Raw genomic sequence first — 21,172 nt, 5'->3', positions numbered from 1 at the left:
AGGCACCAACTGGTATTTTTGAACTTATAGTATGTTCAAACGGTCGAGGAACACTTGAAGACCTGGAAGGGGAGGGTCTGGAGGAAGAGAGGGAGGCTGACGAGTTGGAGACCAGAGAAGGAAGTCACACCTAGCGGGGATTCAGCAGCGGCAGCCTGGATGCTGCGGAGCCAAGCGAATATGGATGCCCTGTCGCGACAACTATACCGAAACAAGTAAGACCTTTTCCGTTGTAATTTGAATGGAAATGGTACACATTCTTTAATTTTTGTTTTACTATTTATAGATTCTGTTATATTTATAGTATCTGCTGTCCTATTTATAGTATATAGTATATATATACCTTAATACTATCGTCCACATCAATTGTTCCCAGATACCCGTTAAGATGATCGCACTCAAAGTAGTTACTTCTAACCCTCACTATTCTTTCTGGATTCAGATGAGTAACTATTCATATTATTCGTTTATTTATCCATTTACGTACATTTACCCTTCTGCTTGATTGTTTATTGCATCATACTTACTCTTCATTGTCTTCCTATCAATTGTACAATAATTATGATTAATTCTACATATTATTATTTCATTATTCTTACTCCAGTAGTACCTTTGAAATTCAACCACTCATAACTGTATATATTTTTAGTATATAATTAATTCATAAATATTTACAATTTCTGTAATAACCATGCACTCCTTTTGTATATATGTTTTTAAATATCATCTTTTTTACGAGTTCAACTTTCTTTTTACATTATTTCAGTCTTATAATAATCTCAAGGAAAATTGGAGCTCTAGAAGTTAAAATTCGTGATCAGCAATCCAAAACATATTAATACGCAAATTTTCAGAATTTTTTTAAATTTTCCACTGAGAAGTTCTTTCAGGTCACTAGTTGACTGGAATAAACTAGAAACTTTCGAGCTGGTTGTGCTAGTTTAGAAGGTTCTAACTCCAATTAAAGATGTGATGTACTCTATAACAGAACGCCTCGACAATGGGTGTTCATATAGGTCAGGTAGCTGGTTAGGAGATGCAAAATTTTACTAAATGTAATGTAAATGAAACGAGATGTAAGTTCTAAAAATTCATGAAGGTGACGGTATTATATTCATAGGAAAGTTCACTCCGTAGAAAAGAAACTAGTGGCCGTGAAGGGCATACAAAACCTACGGGAACAAGCTGTAGGTCCTTACAGGAAGGAAATTTCGTTCTCCACTCCTGCATTCACAAAGGGGATTGTAAGTCCTATGGGAAATAGTGGAAAGGAATAAAAGGTATAGGTTAGAAGAGATGCCCATTAGGAATTAACGTGAAATCAGAACACATCAAATAAGTAAACAAAAAAATAGTGGAAGAATATACTGATCTAAATGTGTCTATTTGCTATTTCCCAAGAGGTACTTAATTAACTAGTACTCCACACAATCAATCAGCTAAAAATGCAAAGACCAGTTAGAGCACGGCATGTAAGAAGCTACTTTACTATTGTCTAGCTGGCTCTGTTAGATCTGACTCCAACTTTAACTGTGAGGTACTCTATACCAAAAGGATTCGACAATACATTCTCAAATAAGATAAGTAGATGGTTAGGAGGTGAATAGAGAGGATTAGTCTTACGGGTACTAGCCATAATTCCTTGAAGGACGAAAACTAACAGAAATTAGTACTGGAATATTTACAGTCAGCAGTCGCGAAGGGGAATGTAAGTCCTTACTGGTTACTAGCCGCACGTCCTTGCAGGATGGAAATTTCGTTCTACAGGGTACTAGTCTGTAGGAACGAAGGGGAACGTATGGCCTGATTGAGTACTAGACGCTGGTCCTAACGATAGGATTAAAGGTGTAGGCAAGAGGAGGTGACCGTTGAGAACAAGCGTGAAATAAGACACACCAGATCGTCTAAAAACAAAATATTGGAAGATTATACTGAATGTGTTTTCTATGTCTTAAAACAGTACCGTTTCACTAATAATAATGACTAACAATAATGATTCTTCTAAGAATGCAAAGGCCGGTGAAAAGTACTTTAGAAATTACTTTAAAATGATAAATAAAATGATGAAATAAATCAACATTTTTACGAACGTGGGTGGTGCTCTTTGCCGGAAAGTGATAAAAGTGTTAATTCTTCCGTTCGTTTTTTCATATTATATTATGTGCTTATTGTATTAACTTTATAAATTTTTATATCCTAAAAATTTCAGGTTCTGGTAACCAAGATGTTTTGTTCCATCTCATAAAAAGAAACAAACAAGGTAGCATACCGGTATCGTATATAATACCGGTATATAATATTAATATTAACTAATATAATATTGTATATAATACCGGTATCGTTACTCGACGAGATCAGCTGAAGGGGAGGAAGAAATAAAATCTGAAACAAATACTGGTAAAAAAGTATCGACATTGCATTTACATACACCAATACTTGTAACTTGCATCTAAAAAAAAATGGTACCTCGTCTTTCTAAAATCTGGAGGCTTTAGGTAGTTCAATATTAATAAAACAATATTTAAAAAATAGTCAACTTTAATAAGAAAGTAAAAAATGTTGCAAAAGCAATAATACAACATAATCAACTTCTCGCTTCAGTTTTCTATTTCAATTGGCTCTGGTGGAGGTTTCGAATCTAAAGGTTGTAATTCCTGGGGTTCTTTTCCTTCTTTTTCATATATTTCTAAACCATACGAATACTTCCACACACCAACATCTGCGAGAGTGGCCAAAAAGATGAACACTGGAAATAGTAATAATACATTTTTAGTTATAAATAAATTAGATTCTTTTATACGGGAGGTTCCCACTATACATGTTTAACTCCTTAATATTTACAATTTTAGGGACTTTTCATTTGATTGTTGCTTGGCCAGAACTGTGATAGGTAATCTATGTTTTGGAGCTTTCCTGAATGTAATAAAATCGAGTTCTTCTTAAATGGTGGTAGGTCTTTCCTTTATTTTTTTTTTCGGATTCTGATGAACGATTGTCGAATAAAAAAGGTGGCATAATTTAATCAATCTAAAGAATAAAACCGTTAAAGCATTTAATTTCCCTTAAGAATTCACCATTATAAGTTGAATTTCCTCGACCGTCCGAAAAGATTAAAATGGCTATTCATACCAGAAATGGAATTCTAAATCGTTCTAGAAATCGAGTGCTTTACGTTTGCTTAATCCCGGCACTATTTGCAAGAAAATAGTCACAAAACCGTAAGAAAATTGTTAATTTATGTCTTATATTCTACTAGCAAAATCCAAAAATAAATAAATTAATCCCATTCCACAGGAGTTTTCAGAGTTTAGTACGTTTGATGAAATTAGGAATTAACCTCATAAAATAAATGCATACCTATGCGACTGCAAAATTTCAAAAATTATGGACATGGATAGAGGAACATCCTTCATATTATGTTATACACATAGACCCCCACACTCAAAAGTACTTACATGATGCTGTGAAATTCATGTAGTACCTTACAGATCTGCCATCATAGAGCCAGCAGTTGCCTTGTTCTCCACACAAAGTTCCCCACACCAAACAACCATAATCTTAAAAACGAAAAAAGTTGTTTGGTTTTAAATAAACAAAAAGTAAAAAAATGAATGAAGTATGTTTATTTACAATTGACTCATTGAAGGGGTTTTCATTAATCAATGTCTTACCTAACAGCGCACCATAAAATATAGGAGCTGGTATAAATGCAAAAGTTGATAAAAATGCCTCTGTGAGTCCAATAGAGACGGCTTTATCATCCTCAGAAACAGAGCTATAAAAGAATTAACATTAAAACAAATTAAACAAGTATCATTACGAAATATATTAATTTTTCTACAGAACTTGGGGGTTCAAACTGAAGCTTGAATTATCTTTACATATTAGTTTATTTACCTATATTTTTACTTAGTTACTTAAAAATTTACATGGTATCGGCACGAATTGCCAACGGTAATCGCTTCGGAAAATCCTATCTCACGTTCTAGAGTCAAATAAGGTAGCATTACTTTTGATTTGATGAGGTAGATGTGTCGACCCAGGACTCCGGGTCAGTGTTACTCAAGAAATTTAAATCCAGCATCTTCTCCACGTATCATCTCTTGGACCGGAAGATCCTCAGTATTTATGTTGGTTGAGACAGATCATACTATCAACTATAAATCAAATCCTTATATTTTGATAGCACTGCCATGACAGAAATTGTCCACTTACCCATTTTAAATCAGTTTCCTCACCCTTTTGTTCGACATTTTCTAGCTTAGTCAATAGAAATGTAACCATATGAATTTCGCATTAATATAATTTCAATCCATGTATGCATTTGATGCATGAAGCCGTAATAAGAACTGGCTAGTGAAATAAAAAATTGGAATAAGGCTTATTTATTCCAACACACTGGGAGCATTTCGAAGGGACAACGAACACACCTAATTTGAATCTTCAAGCTTACCGAAACTGTATTATAGTATTTCCAGCTCTTCCTGTTGCTGAGAAGTAGCTCATGATGCATAATATAGCTATGAATATGTTAAATTTGGTAGCGCATTGAAGTGGGCATGGCCCGGGAACGATGGGAATGTCTGGCAAACAGCTACAATTTTGGTATACCTAAAATAAAGAATTGAATCAAAACCATTGATAATTATTCTTCAACATAAAAAAAATCAATTTTCAAAATACTATACAAAAATAATTTAAATTTTTTATTGACGGTTCTTCTCAAAGGAATGGTTTTTAAGTTTTAGCCGATAACTCTATCAAAATGTCTGAAAATCCTTTAAACGAACTAACATGAGCATAACTGTGTAAAAAATACATTGACTTCAATATGTTGTTAACGAGTACTTAATGGGTAGATTTTTTTACCAAGTTCTAAGGTTCGGTACACAAATATTTTAAACTGTCACCAAATATGAAATTACAGTTTCCGGATGTGATATTTTTATGTGTCATTATTTCTATTGTTAAATTCACTCGTTGGTCATATATAAGTTTTAAAAATCATTTACCCGGATATTAACTACCATAGAAATTAATACGTAATAAATAATACCTTGGAGATGATAGAATAACAAAATACTTTAAAAGCTCTTAGAATGTGATAAAATACCTTTAAAGTTGTATTGAATGATCCAGTCGGACAACCCGCATGGCACGGAGAATAAAACAGAACGCTGCCATCTTGAGCACAGAGTGGATTATATTTAATGTTTGGTGGGCAAGAACAAAAGCTATTGCAGCTCTCCGTTAAACTCCATCTATGAAACGATACGAAAAATAAATATAGTTGACTTAAGAAAGGATTTACTTTTATAAAACGTAAATATAATCCTGTAGTACTGTATACTTTATAATAAAAACATTGCTAACTTACCCTTCACTTTCCCAATGACCTTGCAGATTTTCTGTAGGACATCCTAGATACGCATAAGATAAATGTCCAATAACATCGATTGCCTCAACTATGACATTCCATAATGCCAGTGACTGTGGGCTGGGTTTGAAATGAGTGATTACTAAACCAGAAGTCAGTACTCCAAGAGCAGTGCATATTAATCCAACAGCTCCTAAATATTATGATATCGTTGTAATATCCATTTCTGATAATTACATACCCACTTAGAAATAAATCCACTTTCAATTGATTACAATTAAAAGAAGAAAAAATTACTACTTCCTTTCGTAATTTTCTGATTAAATATTACAGAAATAATAGTTAGGTAGAATAAGTGAAGAACATAGAGAAGAACTGGTGTAATATTGGCATACAAAAACTGCCACAGCGTTTTTAAAAATACATAGAACGAAGTATCAATTGTATAGAAATTTTTTTAAAACGATGTGAATATGAAAGAAGATAAACGGAATTTTGTATTTCTAAAAAATAAAAACATTCGGTCAAGAATAGGTTGATAATGTACCGGATAACCCTGATTAGTTAGCATTAGCATATAATATAGTTCAAACAATAAATAGTGGTTCATATTCATTAAAACTACATTATTGTAAGACCTCTATCCAAAATTTAAATTAATTATAATCAATCCAAAATTGAGTTTTGTTATTTTAATAATGGTATTTTACCTGTAATGAAACTAGCTTGCGATGCAGATTGCTGGAACTGTGTCTCCAAATATTTTGGCATAAATGTCCAATATCCCATCATTCCAAACATGTATAATGTTGCACTCACTGTGTTGTACATAAGAACTTTATTTTTCACCAACCTCTTCATCATCAGTTTAAAATCTGCACAATTCTACTAATTATTAGGTAAAATTAAATTACATATATTATTTATAGATTGCTGGATTAAGTGAAATTTTATAATTAAAAAGTGCGAAACATTGTCTTTAAGATCACAATGTATTAGGAAATATCATTTAAAAGAAACCCTTGTGGATTTTCCAATGGAGTTTCGCTCCGTTCGTAAAAACTCTGAATATTGGCCCCTCACTTCCAAATATTTAAGTAGAGTTATCACAGAATGGACACATCAAAACCTCGGGTAGGTATTTCACTGCATACCTTTAAGTGCCAACATTAGGAAAAAGTTGTATTTAATTCGATTTATGTCACATTTACGTAATGCAAATAATTAATTCATATATTATTTACTGTTTTAGAAGGATCGGAAAAAGATCCTAACCAAACTGTAATTTCATCCATTGGGGAGAGGGGAGAGCAGGGTAGCATACATTCGCGCCAGTGCTCTCAATAGGAGGATGTTCGAAACTCTTTGAGTCATAAAAACTTCAATCACAACTATATTGTAATATTTTGTTACTTATTAACATCTATATATTAAGTATTATTGTGAAACATTATAAATATCAAATTATTATATAGGTATAAATTGATTTTATCAATAAAAGTAATTTATAAACAACTACCTGAAAATCCCCGATCAATATACTAGTAGAGCGGTTCTAAAAGTCCTAAAACCTCTACCACGATTCCATTGAATTTTCAAGTATTGTTGGAGGTGTTACTTCATTTTCCTTCTACCTTCATTTTTCTACAAGTTCTAAGTACTAGTTACCCCCAGGCTTGTAATCCCACTAGGTCTAAAGACTTGTGTCATCCTCTCCTGTTCTCCCAAGGTCAGGGGAGAGGTGTCCTCAGTATGTGTATCTTATTTTTTTCAGATGACTGAAAACTGGTTCTCTCTAGCGTATTTATAACATCGAAAGACTGGTGCCCATTCGGTTTCCTTCCGTTGACCCAACCTTCATAAATTGTGCCGTGTATGGGGGCTTCAGGTGTTCTAAGCCCGACTAGGGGTTCCCCGTACACATATTATATTGAAATTTATTCATATATCATCTATTTATATTACGTATTTGTATTTATATTCTATGTATTTGTATTGTGTATTTATGTATTTGTATTATGTATCTCTATCGGTTCCTGATGGATATTTAATTCAAACACTAAATACCGTATACAATAATAATTAATCATTGTTGAGTGTCTTTTCAACGGTATCGTGTTCACTAATTTACTATGCTATTATATATGAGGTGGCATGCAGTGATTATTAATTATAAAGTAAAGTCTTTGTTTCATATTTTATATTTACAATTATATATACATTGGCAAGAATAATATAATGAGAGAACATGGTAGACTTGTTTCCTTATACTTTAATTGTTATATTATGAATTGAGAAGTACCAGTTGGGATCTTTGCTATTTATACTGACTCTAAGTTATCAATTCTATTATTTCCATTCAAATTACAACAGAAAAGGTCTGACTTGTTTTAATGCGCTTGTCAAACTTGGCTGAAGTAGCTGAGCGGATCTTGCGGTCCCGCGTCTTTCCGCCTTATGTCCGCGATCGCTGCTGAATCCATGGGATGTCTGACTTCCTCCTCTAGCCTCGAACTGGTCAGCCGCCCTCTCATCCTCCAAACTCTCCTCTTCCAGGACTGTCCTCGTCCCAGACTGTCTTCAACTGTCAACTCTCAGACCGCCTTCAAGTATTCTCCTCCGTTTCTCCTGCCCCTTTTTGCTTCTTCTTTCTCCTCTACTTCTCCTCCTCCTTTCTTTCTCCGTTCTTCTTAGTGGCTCTTCTATGTTCCCACTCTTTTGCCTACCCTTCAGAGGGGGTGAGAAGGTCCAATGATCTTCGGCGAAAGTCGGTCTTTTTCCTCCTTTTCATGTTCAAATTAAGGCTTCTTTGACAGAGGTCGCTGCATTTTCCCCGAGGTTTTTTGAGTGCCCATGTGTGAGATAAGAGCTGTTTAGCTGTTTACCTCTGCCTACGCGGTCAACCGTACCCAGAGGTGCATGGGAACCTCTGTTATCTACATTTGCCTGTACATTGGTATGCCGACAAAGAACTTACTTGTCTAGAAACTTAGAAACTTAGAACTAAAGTTGAAAAAATTCCAGCTGGTGCCTCTCATACATATCAATAGGTAAGACTTAAAATAAAAGTATACTCTATATCGACCTTATAACCTTCTACAATATTTCAGGGACCACTCTTGATATATTGGTATACAAATCTTTCCCGTGGCGCACCCCTAAGGTTTTCGCGGCTCAAAGTTGGACCATGGAAAACCAGTTGAAAACTACTGACCTTGAGCAGCAACATGATTGACTCTTAAGGGACGTCTGGAAAGCAGATATTGGCTAATAAAGAATACCATTTAGAATCCGACAAGAATATTAAAAATATGAGCGAAGTAGTCGATACACTGGTGATCTAGAAGGTCAAGTATGGTAGATATAATAGTTTGTTTGTCCACCGACCGAAGTTTGTGGAGCCCAATACGAGTGTGGCCTGTTATAATTAATTTTAATCATTCATGAGATTGGTTAACGTCGACTGATACCCTTTAAGTTACCTTCCATCGATCTTAGTCTTCATTATTCTAGCTCTATCTCTTTCTTACTTACCTTGTTACATTGGTAATATTAAAAATGATTGAACAAGCAGTATTGAAACCTTCTATGAAATTTTAAGAACCACTCCCAATATATTATGTATCATTCAATAAACTGCTTTAATAATAATGTTTTACCTTTGAATGATGTCTGAGTATCGTCAAATTTTATTCCTGCTTCGATTTTTCGATTATAAGCCCTTGGTAAATGTCTAGGAAATGGCCAGATAAATAATGTCAGAAATATTGAGCTAATTCCGATTGGTACAAACCCTGAGGACAAGATTCATAATTAATGGTGTTAATTGTGTTATAACAGCTACTCAACAATCATATTGTCTCACCTATCCACCAGGCACCAACCCATCTTGGATCATCAGATGTGATTCCTGGATTAATGGTTGGATCTATGTAAATAGATAGTGCATAGGATCCCAACATAAAACCGAGGGTTGGGCCAATCATTCGTATTGCCATTATGCCAGCTAAAAACAAAATATTTTTCATATATTTAGATCAATTCAGTCCTTAAGCATTTTATTCCAACAGTTAATACCATTAATTCGATTGTGATATCGGTACTAATAATACTAAGAAATGTGATAATATTACCTAATAACAAGGGCATTTTATTCTTCCTTGCATTATCATCAAGATAGGCAATACCTAAAGTGTAGTAGACACAAGTACCAATTCCTAATAAGGTATTTGCTATGAAGAGAATTATTGACGACAGCCTGCTCTCTTCTCCCTCTGTACACACTTCATCGGATACTGCACCCAGTTCACACTTAGAATTAAGAGTAGCTAAAAAAAACAAAAAACAAAATTTTTAACCTACCACACTCCTATGGCGCTTTGCGGCTTGGCTTAAGAGAAATGGAACCCAAAATCGGCAACTGACAAGATAAAACTTGTACATTCAAAATACAGTTACAAATTCGCGCTGATCCCTTTAAATATCGGAGAGGGGTACCATAATTTGTATTCCATTTTTCCTGTCCCGTCATTCAAAGGTTGCATTCCTGTGGTTGATATCACTAACGGTCATCATTTCTGTTTTAACCAAAACTAGGAGCGAGCTTCCTCAGTTAACGGACCGTACATAGTCCAGACAGTATTACTTAATAAGTAATACTCTCTGTTATTACTTAATAAGTAATACTGACTGTTAATTAATTAATAAGTAGTACTGAGTAGACAACGAATTCGACACACTCGACTAACCCAAGAATACTTGCTGCTGTCAGGAAAATCTACAACAACATGTAGACAGTATAATTTACCACTAACTGTTAAATACATACTGACACTGCAGGCATTTGATAGATAGCGGATTACGCTTTGGCAACTTTATTAAACGATAACAGCCCTCATATTCTGGAAATATTGGATTACCTTAGGTAATCCACATCGTACAGATATGTACGAATATATATAACTAATTTGATTTATTAAAATCTTTGTCACAGCAATTATTGACACTCACCGTTATCGAGTGTGTGTGTGTATATATATATATATATATATATATATATTTTCCTTTACTACCTCAATTTTATGCTATTTTTGTATATTTCTTAATATTGACTATCGCTATGGATTCAGCTTATATATTTAAGTATGGATATGATGATATTAGGAATGTTCTCGAGAGATCAGTCAATATGCGTAGACAAACATCACCTTCGCAGTGGATTGCCTTCTATTAATAAAAAAAACACTCCAGGAGAGTGGGAGTGTAAGCAATAAATTGGACTTATGTTGTTCTTATATCAAAATATTTAACAAACACACTTTAATTCATTAACCTTAGTTAGTTAGAAGTTGCTTAACACCGGACGTAAAAATGTATGTAGCATTACTCTAAATATTATCATTCAGGAACTAAGTTAAAGGAGGATTTATGGGCTCTGCATTATCCTCTGAATAATAGGAAACTGTAGTCATCTCTCAGTACAAAACATTAACGCCAGTAATAACTAAGGCATCAGAGGCATGATTCTTATCGCGTGTGAATGCTGATAGATTAATGAAATTTCAGAGAAAAATCTTGAGTAGAATGCTTGGCAAAATGGCGAGCAGTTTAGGCTGGGCACAATGCAAAGTTCTGCTAAATTTATCGGAAACCCGAGGTTGAATATAAGACAGTCAAGACCGTGGTGGATTGTATGTTAGATGTTGAAAGAATGGATATTGAAAGATATCGTTGTTGAGGTATGTAAAAGGAAAAGTTGATAATGGCCAAAACTAAGATTGGCAGATGAGGTTGAAGCCGATCTCATGGAATTTCTAGAGAGCTTGGAAACCCTTGCGCAAGACAGACAGAAATGGACCCGATGTCTTGCTGCAACAAAGACCTGGTTGTAATACCTGTGATGATGATGATTATGAATTATAGCTTTAGATTAACGAAAGCAGGCTTCGATTGTCGATCTCGACAAGAACAACAATAATATATTATCATTGAGCACTGGTAATAAGTTGTTTTATACAGAAAGCATAGAAATACTAATTATATACGTAAAATGATTAATATTAAATATCTTACTATCATAAGTAGAATTGTCGAAAGTTCCCGGACCATAGATCAAGTGAGGGAGGCTCATGATCGCCGATGATATGGCGATCACGAAGGTGCCCACAGCCACCCACCTCGGCTTGTGCCCTTTGCTGCCGAGGTAAGTCAGGAGGACGAGGCATATCAAGGAGCCTATGTCCCAACTGGACATGATCAGACCTGAAATCCAATCACTTTCAATTTAATCATATTCATTTTACAGAAGCATATTATTTTATCTCAATTTTGATTCGTATATAAAATAATTACATTGATATAAACTTATTAAGTTTCTTTCAAATTACGAATAATATTCACTAAGATTTTAAAATGATCAATACTAAATTATAATTTAAAGTGTTAACTTTCTGAAAATTTATTAAATGTGATATAAGGGAAATTGTTTTCCCGCAGCATAGTCATTAGATCAACAACAACCTTATCAAGATATTAGATTATGAATATTATGAAGCTTTAGCCCAAAACTTCTTCAGACATCAGTCTTAGAAACAACTATGTGGATATAATAAGTGATCGTTCACACGATAAAAAGTAATAATACGATTTTGTATATCATCAATGGGATTTTATGTTTATTCATTAGCTGTCTTTTCCTTTTTCCTGGTTATTTCTTTATTTTTTCAATGGAAATTAATTTTTTGCCGCAAACAGTATTCTAAGCCAAACCTGCCCGACTTCCGTAGTTAACTATAATTAAGGGTACTATAACATTCATTGCAAATGTTTAAAGTAAAATAATAGTCCAACCTGGAAAGTTTTTATATTTTGTACTAATATGATTTTGAGGATACTAAACACAAATTTGAGTTTAGCAACAAAAAATTTATTTCTATAAATTTATAAAAATAATCCAAAAAAAAATCTAAAGCTTATTTTAAAGTCCTTTAAAATCCTACCTGTCGTTCTACTCGGAATTTTAAATCTTTTCTCAATAGTTGTGATGATAGCGACTTCGTATGAGCCAAGAGCAAAGTGTACCAAACCGATGAGTCCATATACCAAAACATAAACTTTTGTACTTGTAAATATTTGCCAACTTCCTCCTTTCCAACAGAAGAAACCACACTCCGTATCTATAAATCATAAAAGTGAAATTATGAATAATTTCAAATTAAATATTTTTATATATTCAATGATGATACATGTTGCATGTAAATGATACATACAATGAAACAACAACGATTTATTAAAAGATGCATTAAAACTACCTCAATAATTCAATTAAAATACACGAATAATACGAATTAAATACAGTTTCAAAAATAATAATAATTAAACAAAGAAATGAAAATTATTCAAATGACGTCGTGTTAATTTCTATAAATCTTGCTTTTGATTTAGATAATTCTTTTGAAACCAACATTCATATTTTATTAAGGTTAAATTTAAAATAAATTCGAACAAAACATCTGCTCACCTCCTTCATTGGCCGGCGGTGAATAATTTACAGACATAAAAAATGATGAAATTTTTCAATAGAAATAGTTACAGGACATGAGACACAGGCGCTGAGAAACCTATTACCAGATAATGAAACGCAGCAGAGATAGTTATATTTGTTTAATTCATATCAACTCCTTTGTCTGTATTTACATTGTTGTATTTTATTTTCGAAGAATTTTGTCTTCATTATAGTAGTAATAAAAATGTTCAAATTTGTCTACTCTACTGAGACTAATATTTACGTAAGAAGGAAAAGGTTTCTTAAAATTAATTATAATTAAACTCATAAACTGATATCACACAATTTATGCGTTTTGGCGTGCCATGTGGCCGAAAACGTTGTTTTGACAAAATACAGTCGCTCTATATTTTTTGTTAACATTTTTCCTTCGCCCTCTTTCCAACTTTGGTCTAATTCAATGAGGTAAACACGTAGTTGGTATTAAAGAAAAAGTAATAGTACATTAAACTAGTCCTGTCTACATCCGATTTCAGAGAAAACGTTTTTGTATATGCCAATCTTCAATACGTTATTTCAGTTCCAAGAAATTTTTTTTAACCTCCTTTCTGGCATAAGATGGATCATCTACAGGGTACCATTTACTTCTGTCGGACCGCCATAGAAATAAAAGGCGACACTCCAGGCTGCATTCTAACCGGCGCACAGTGGACCATATGACAGATCTAGCAGGACTAAAGTATTTTATTTCCCTTCTCCATGTTTTTGAGGCTGATGATTTTCAAAAAAATATATATATTTTTTAAAAATCTATAACTAGTTGTTTTTGAGATACAGGATTAGTTTTGCAAATATGGACTTAAAAATTGAAAATTGACTTTTTCCCACCAGGAAGCGGAAGATGAGGATAAAATATATACTAAATCATGCATACAGCATTGGACCATTATCAGATGAACCTTTTTCGAAATATTGAGGAGATGGAATTAGCTAAAATTAATACTGGACCCGATTTACACTAATAACTTTCCTCATATTTTTGAACAAATGATATAAGCCGTTTTTTTAAAATGTAGAGGTTTTAAAGAAAGTACATTTGCGCATGCGTAAGCGAAAGTAGTATTTGATAAAATCTGTTACATATAAACAGAGTAAAAAATCTTCGATTTTTTGGACAAATTTTTTTAAAAATGTTTTCTTAATTTGCAGTCAATTCCACTAATTTCAATTAATTCCACCCGACTCGGTCCGAGGCAAAATGTTGCAGTAGCTCTCTGATGGAGGCCTGTAGTGAATTAGTAGACCTGCACACTTTCAGTAACTGCTTTGGATTTCAGCATTTCTTGATTGCCATAGTAGCAAATATATGTAGTAGTAAAGAGATGATACTGAATATATTGGGCATTCAGCAGTTCAAGCATTGGTCACAGACAACCCTCACTCTACGACACGGGATATCGCAGAAACGCTTAACATATCTCATGCCATTTGGGGGCTGCAGGATATGTTACTCGAAGTGATACACAATTTCTCAATGTTTAAATTCAATGAAATATAAAATCTATCTAATTATTTTCTCATACCCAACTGATACAGCTAAATTATAGAATGTTTGTTTACGTTTGCACATTAATACTTTCACTGGAAATGAGAGTTGATTCTTGAATGAGTAGAAGAAAAAAACAAAACATCAGATTTACAAATTAATCCTTTTTCCTGAACAACTCACTATTATTTCCTGTATCCTAGCCATATCTCTGATATTAAGTACATGATACAATAAAACATAATGCGACAATAATTTAAAAAAAAAAAAGTTACAAAAAATCCTCTATTATGAATTGAAAGAAAAAAAATCGATTATTACGCAATTATGCCCTCGATCCGTGCAACCTCCTTTCCTCCAACTACTGTTTAGAATCCTGGGCCAATTTCCGTGAAACTTGAAAGATCGCACCCTCGCTCCCTAATCCTCACCAATGGCAAGTTTCAATCCAATCCGACAGAAAAAACCCTCTCAGATACGAGGACGACGCAGACCCGACGTGCGACTGTCACCGGCTACAGCCGAACTCAGTATATATAGAAAATATAATTTCAGTTTTGTACTGCTTTTCGTTTTTGATCTGGGCCTTACAAACACTCACATAGACCATTTCGGAACACTTAGTTATTTGGACTTAGGGGTCCTCAAGACATATTTTCGTCGAAATATAGAATTCGATTTTTTTCACGTTCGCGATACTTCCCCTTAATATATATTTCATTTATAAGTAAGTAAAAGTAAAAAAAAAAATCTTTATTATTGATTATAGTCCCACATGATGCTATCCCATATCAAATTATAAAAAACCGTTTGCTGCCATAGGTTATTTCTATTTTTTTTTAAAAATTAAAAGTACTAAGGAGAAGTTACCATGAGGAGAGGATCTATTATTAGCATTTATCAGGGCAGCCAAGAAATACAAGAAAATTTAGTTAAACGTGTGAATGAACTAATGAATGTTAAGAAGGGAATATTATTATTGGATGAGCATGTTTTATCTTACAGTTTTTATTTGTCAATGATCAATCGAACCAACGATTGGGAGAACAGGCGTCTTCTTCGACAATTCTTTACTACAGCTCCTCTTCAAGAACAGTTTTCTGGAGTTCTTTTATCAGAAGAATTCATGAAGCAAAGTGATGATGAAGCTATCGAGTTCGTTGACTTACTTACAGCAAAAGGGCTATTACTTGGAGTTCGTTTGGATATGGGATTGTCTGCAATGTTTGGATCGGAAGGGGAATACATAGGTACAGGTTTAGATACTATCGGCGAACGTTTTGACTACTATAAGGAGCGCGGTTGTGTATGTACAAAATGGCGAAGCAAGTACCAAATTAAAGACCACAGTCCTTCACTTTGTAATACTGAAAAAATTTCTTATAGATTGGCCAAATTCGCATCCATGTCACAGGCTTCTGGATTAGTTCCGATAATCAGTGTAGAAGTAGTTCCTAATGGCTCAGAAGACAGATTTAAAGCAAGAAGAGTTTTAGAAAAGTTACTGATTACTTTGATGAAAGCATTGAATGATTTTGATATTTCAATTGAATCAACAATATTAGAAGTAACTTTTGTTCAAAATGGCCGCATGAATAAAGCTCCTATTATACCAGAGGATATTGCATATGAGACCCTAGAAGCTTTCAAAAGAAGTTTACCAATATCATTGGGAGGAATATTACTTCACTCGTCTGGTCTCAGTGAAGAAAAAGCTACTCAAGCACTGAACCATATAATACTGAAAAAAGAAGCAAATTTATCTATGTTGCCATGGAGAATGCTTAATTGTTTCGGAAGAGCTCAGAAGGTAATTCAAATTATATGTTTATCAGGAAGATGTTTATAATAGGTGATGGTAGTTTTATCAACAAGAAATATAACAACTGCAATAAGCGTAGATGAGAGAACCTGATGTTGAGAAAGGTTGATTTAGATATTATTCCTAAATGGATGTATCATATCTTTATTTAAAACGATTTACTGAATTACCAGTTTGACATGAAACTATTGGAACTAGTTGGGTGGGATAACCTTTTCGAGCAAAACTGAAGCCAAAAAGGCTACGGTTTACGGTCACAGAGGCTAGGTTTACGTCCAGTTTAATAGGAATGTCCACCATTTTAATCTAAACTGAAACAGAAAGTAGCCAGTGATTGATTTGTACTCTTCCCTACTTCTTTGCCACGCCTCTGATCCACCTTAAGGCCCGCCTTTTCTGGCTCCACTTTTTCAGCTAGATCATACTCTCCATTATACTCTTTCCTCCAAGATTAGAACAGTTAGTTATAACATGGCAATTATTGCTTATCAAGTCACCCTTCTAAGGAAATAATAATTAATATGACATTAAGCTCATTTAGATAGAAATTTGAAAATCATGTAGCCTATTGCTCGACGGGGAGCACCTTCTGTGCGTTTAAAATAAATATAGAACATTTTTTTTTAACAAAAGTTTTTTTTTAACAAAATAATTCACCCTAAGAAACCCTTTCAAATTTCCACATTTCATTCAAACTGTAATGATTTCAACACATAATCTTATTGAATCACAAGTTTTCAAGTCTTTATTCTGACCCTAACTAATGCAATGAATTGAAAGTTGGCCTGGCGTTAAGAAATTTGAAATCCACATACACGTCATCGAAATAAAATTCCAGAGGAAATACTTACTTATATTTTACCGATAGTAAAATTTTATTTTGCTAATTTTTTTATTAGATTGAATGGAAATTATTCATAGAAGAGAACTAGTGTGATTCGGGCATGAATGAAGAATATCGATCAATAGAAAGAGATATTGGTAACAAAGCCAGAGAGAAAATAAACGGACAGACGGACGAGGAGTAAGTGAAAGTACCTCATATCCTCAGATTTTACTTATTTATTATCTTTCCTCACCTAACTTTTGATCAATACGAGTGTTTGCAGTAGTGAGATGTTAGGCATAGCATTGCGCAACACGCAACTGCTACTGTACGCTACATACAAAGAGCTGTGCACAATGCACTCTTCTTAAATCTCCGACCGAAGAATACTTCCATCTTCTGGTGGTTATGTAAAAATACGTAGCTTGGACATAATATCCCCATCCGTATGGCATTTTTAAAACCAGCAGTAAGAGACAGCCTATTTCGCCTATAGCAGAAATTTTACATTAGAAGTATTTTCTAAGGGTACTCCTATCGTGGTTCTCGTCCACCCTCGCCTCCATTTCTCAATTGTATCCACCTGGTTCATCTGCTCCCATATTTTAGAGTTTTCACAAATCTTCACCTAAAGAAACCCCATATCATTTTGCTACTGGTCTGTTACATACCTGGTATGTAACAAAGGACTCACTCTGGGTAAGGTTAAGTAGTTGGCTACAGATATAGCGAATTTTAACACTTCAAGAGATATAGAAAAACTAAAGAAAAGATCATATGTAGGTTTAGGGTAAAATCGAATGCGACTTCCTTTCGCCAACAGTAATAAATAATGATTTATATAATCAACTAGAAATAATAAAATGACGCATGACACATCTATCTAAAACTAGAAGTAGCTTTCATCATATTAATAATCAGTTAATAAGTAATAACGACGAGATATATACAATACTCCAATTGTTTTTAGATGTACCACTTCAAATTTGGAGTAGTATATTTTGAATACATTTCTAGATAAATAGTCAATATCTTCATTCACAGTAATAATTACATTTGTTATCCATAGGTCTCAGCAATTAAGACTTGGGGTGGTAATCCTGAATTTGAAGAAGCTGGTCTACAGGAAATGATGAATCGCGCTAGAGCTAACAATCAAGCTCTCTTGGGAGAATATGTTGCAGAAAGTGTCCAAGGTTCAGCATCAGATATGGATTTGTTTACACCTGATTGCATATTCTAAAATAAATAACCTAATTTATAAAAATGTTGGTATTTTTTGCGCTGCTATACCGTTCATCCAATTGTGATGGGGCTTTCTGCTAAATGTTCAAGATTTTCTCGAAAAGTAATAGGCTCTACAGCTGGTTGAGTAAGATCTAACTCAAATAGATATGTTATGTACTCTTGATCAGAAGGCTTCGACAATGCATGTTCAATATAAGTAAAGTAATTGATAAGGAGGGGATTGGATAGGATGAGGCTTACGGGGTGACAGCCGTAATTTCTCTAAGGATGATAACTTCGTCCTACAGGGTACAATATCTGTAGGTACGAAGGAGGGATACAAGCCTGAAGGGTATCCAGCCACACATGAAGGAAGATAACTTCGTTCTACCGGGTACTATTCCGATACAAAGGAGACATGTAGGCTAGCAACCCGCCGGGTCCAATGAAAGGTTAAAAGACTATTGTAAGTACAATCGTTCGTAAATCCTCAGCATTTTATCCAATGTCTACGTCAGTAAGAGGTTAAGTCAATATTTATCCACAGTTTAGTTAAGATTTTGTTTATGCACTGTCGTTTTGAGTTGTCGACGCATGCTTTGTTTATTCGTGTATGTCTATGCAAGTTTCAAGCTGCTAGGTTAGTTTAGTTATCGCTGTCGAGCTGTTAATCATGGCTGCTCCACGTTTTATTTGCACCAAAGAAGAGGAACGTTCAGTGAACTGTTTTTGTGGTCGGAAGGCGTATCAGGGACCGTAATTCATCCCAGCCTTTCGGTACAGTCGTGGAATAATGTTTTGCCAAAACAGATTAATGAATGGTATGAAAAATTCAAAAATGGTCAAGTGTTACGCACAATGAAGGAGCCGGGCGACCGTTTAACGCCAAAATGAAGAAAACAATGAGCGTTTACGTGAAATGGTGTTCTTAGACAGACGAGTAACTACTGGCGGAGTGGCACATCGTCTGCAAATTAGTAAGGGTTCTGCCTACGAAATCATCCACAAGAAACTTGGTTTTCATAAAGTTTGTGCAAGATGTGTCCCAAAACCAAATGGTGTTGTGTTGTTGCATGACAATGCCCATCCACATACTGCTGAAACGCTCCAGAAATTCAATTTTGAAGAACTGGCCTTATCTTCCATATATTCTCAATCCTGCCCCTTCTGACTATCACTTGTTTCGTTCACTCAAAGAGGCATTAAGAAGCCGTCGATTTACCTCAGAAGAAGCAATGAATGAAGCGGCGCATTCCTGGCTCGCAGCTCAACCGGAAACCTTCATTTATTTAGGGTGTAGCGAGAGAGGCGAGAAGGAGTATGAGGTTTTGCCACAACTCTCCAGAGCGCTGCACCTCGAGCCTCACCGAAGCTCTCAAATTTACATATTACTTTATTTTGTAAAAACATATCATTTTTAATATATTAATAATTTCTGTAACATAACACTTAACGATGTCGATAAAATTATTAATAAACGATACCAAAACAATGCACGAAACTATTTCAAGTAGGCATGTACCGACCGCTTCTCGGTCACAGCCACATGGACTAGGCATATAAATAAGGGGCTCTAAATCCCCTCCCAGAGAGGGGATCCCCTAAAGAAATAAGTGGGCAGAAATCTCAAAAAGGAACGCTTATAGCATCCTCAACTTCAACTGTGCCTATTTGGCTTTTTGCCTTTTTGGCCTAGGCCCAAAAATTAGTGAGGTTGAACCCTATTGGCTCTCACAAATCCAACCGCGGTCGTACTCATTGACACGAGGCTGCAAGGACGATCCTCTCACTTCAGAGGATATGCAGTAGCTACGGATGACGTAAATGACCCTCACGGCGGAGTTCTCATAGCCGTTCGCTATGGAACGACGTGGAAGAAGAGGCCGCCACCTATGAATATCCATGACGTCCGGATAAGTCATCTCACGATCCAAGTGCGAATGCACTAACCCATCCACATCACGGGGATTTACCGGCGTCCTAGAGGATTGGTGAGAGAGCTACGGCAAATCATCGACACCTGTGGGGCCAAAACCAACCATTGGATAGTGGGAGATTTTAACGCTAGACGCACCCTGTGGCATAACTCCAATGCGAACCTAGCGGGGAGAATTGGTCAAAACCGCCTTCACGGTAATCCATCCAGGCACTCATACTTTCCTCCATCTTGGGACCGGATCGACATCAACAATAGACCTCCTTCTGACCAAACCGCCACATCGGGTTACGGGTTGCACTGTACGGATTTCATCACATCTGATCACCGGCCGGTTATATACGAGATCAAAGGGAGAAGCCCTGAACAGGCGACGGAGAAATTTAATTACTGTGAAGCCGACTGGGGTAGGTTCAAGAGGAAGATATGCCATAGGCTGCAAGAAATCTCGACTTTACATACCATCGAAGATGTTGACACATACATCAACCACTTCACACAAGCAGTCGTAGAGTCAGTGAAGCAGCACTTCGTTCTGCCCGAAGCCACCCCACCTACAGAAGCCTCCATCCCACATCATAGCCCTTATAGAGAGTAGGGGGACACTAAAAAATCGCTATCACCGTTTCAAAAACCCGAACATCATGGTAGCCCTTAATGCTATCACCACTCAAATAAGAAACCTAATGTTTCAATGGAAAACTGCAAATTGGTATGATCGCTTAAGAGCCACGCACGGCGACTACCGCAAGTTCTGGAAGCTAACTAAAGCGGCCACGAAATAGTCACCAGCGGTCCGCCTACACGATCGAGATCGCCTTCTCACTCATGCCGAGCAAGCTATAGTACTGGCAGAACACTATCGGCATGATATAGAACAACGAACGGGAGACCCGATGTCAGTACCAACCATACCTAAAGAAGACAATTTCAT

General features: G+C 35.2%; 3 protein-coding genes across 6 annotated transcripts in view; 2 read left to right on the top strand and 1 right to left on the bottom strand.

Annotated features, from left to right (window-relative positions):
- The window catches only part of LOC106688159 (solute carrier organic anion transporter family member 74D), a 46,462-nt gene extending 33,437 nt beyond the window's left edge, over positions 1–13,025 (bottom strand). The window contains exons 1-13 of one of the 3 annotated variants that reach the window (XM_014432489.2): positions 12,897–13,025; positions 12,376–12,552; positions 11,450–11,638; positions 9,511–9,705; positions 9,243–9,383; positions 9,037–9,171; positions 6,088–6,252; positions 5,378–5,570; positions 5,114–5,261; positions 4,454–4,611; positions 3,672–3,775; positions 3,456–3,557; positions 2,521–2,746 (exon numbers count right to left, since the gene is read on the bottom strand). In XM_014432489.2, coding sequence (XP_014287975.1) covers positions 2,598–2,746; positions 3,456–3,557; positions 3,672–3,775; positions 4,454–4,611; positions 5,114–5,261; positions 5,378–5,570; positions 6,088–6,252; positions 9,037–9,171; positions 9,243–9,383; positions 9,511–9,705; positions 11,450–11,638; positions 12,376–12,552; positions 12,897–12,933 — 1,893 coding nt within the window. In that variant the 5' untranslated portion in view covers positions 12,934–13,025 and the 3' untranslated portion in view covers positions 2,521–2,597. Of the gene's footprint in view, positions 1–2,520; positions 2,747–3,455; positions 3,558–3,671; positions 3,776–4,453; positions 4,612–5,113; positions 5,262–5,377; positions 5,571–6,087; positions 6,253–9,036; positions 9,172–9,242; positions 9,384–9,510; positions 9,706–11,449; positions 11,639–12,375; positions 12,553–12,896 lie in introns of those variants that run through there. The other 2 variants (XM_067053596.1, XM_067053597.1) reach the window with 2 other exon arrangements.
- A 2,189-nt stretch (positions 13,026–15,214) lies between these two features.
- Positions 15,215–21,172, top strand: part of LOC106688167 (cylicin-1) — a 22,871-nt gene continuing 16,913 nt past the window's right edge. The window contains exons 1-3 of one of the 2 annotated variants that reach the window (XM_024361811.2): positions 15,215–16,237; positions 17,149–17,273; positions 18,145–18,271. In XM_024361811.2, coding sequence (XP_024217579.1) covers positions 18,251–18,271 — 21 coding nt within the window. In that variant the 5' untranslated portion in view covers positions 15,215–16,237; positions 17,149–17,273; positions 18,145–18,250. The remainder of the gene's footprint in view (positions 16,238–17,148; positions 17,274–18,144; positions 18,272–21,172) is intronic. The other variant, XM_014432505.2, reaches the window with a different exon arrangement.
- On the top strand, positions 15,299–16,276 carry LOC106688151 (fructose-bisphosphate aldolase). The gene has a single exon (XM_014432477.1). It carries the CDS (start codon positions 15,299–15,301, stop codon positions 16,274–16,276), a length of 978 nt encoding a protein of 325 aa, XP_014287963.1.

This window comes from Halyomorpha halys, unplaced genomic scaffold (assembly GCF_000696795.3).
Source record: "Halyomorpha halys isolate HHAL.00 unplaced genomic scaffold, Hhal_1.1 Scaffold1066.1, whole genome shotgun sequence".
In the NCBI taxonomy this organism is placed as follows: domain Eukaryota; kingdom Metazoa; phylum Arthropoda; class Insecta; order Hemiptera; family Pentatomidae; genus Halyomorpha; species Halyomorpha halys.
This window is presented reverse-complemented; position numbering and strand designations above follow the sequence as displayed.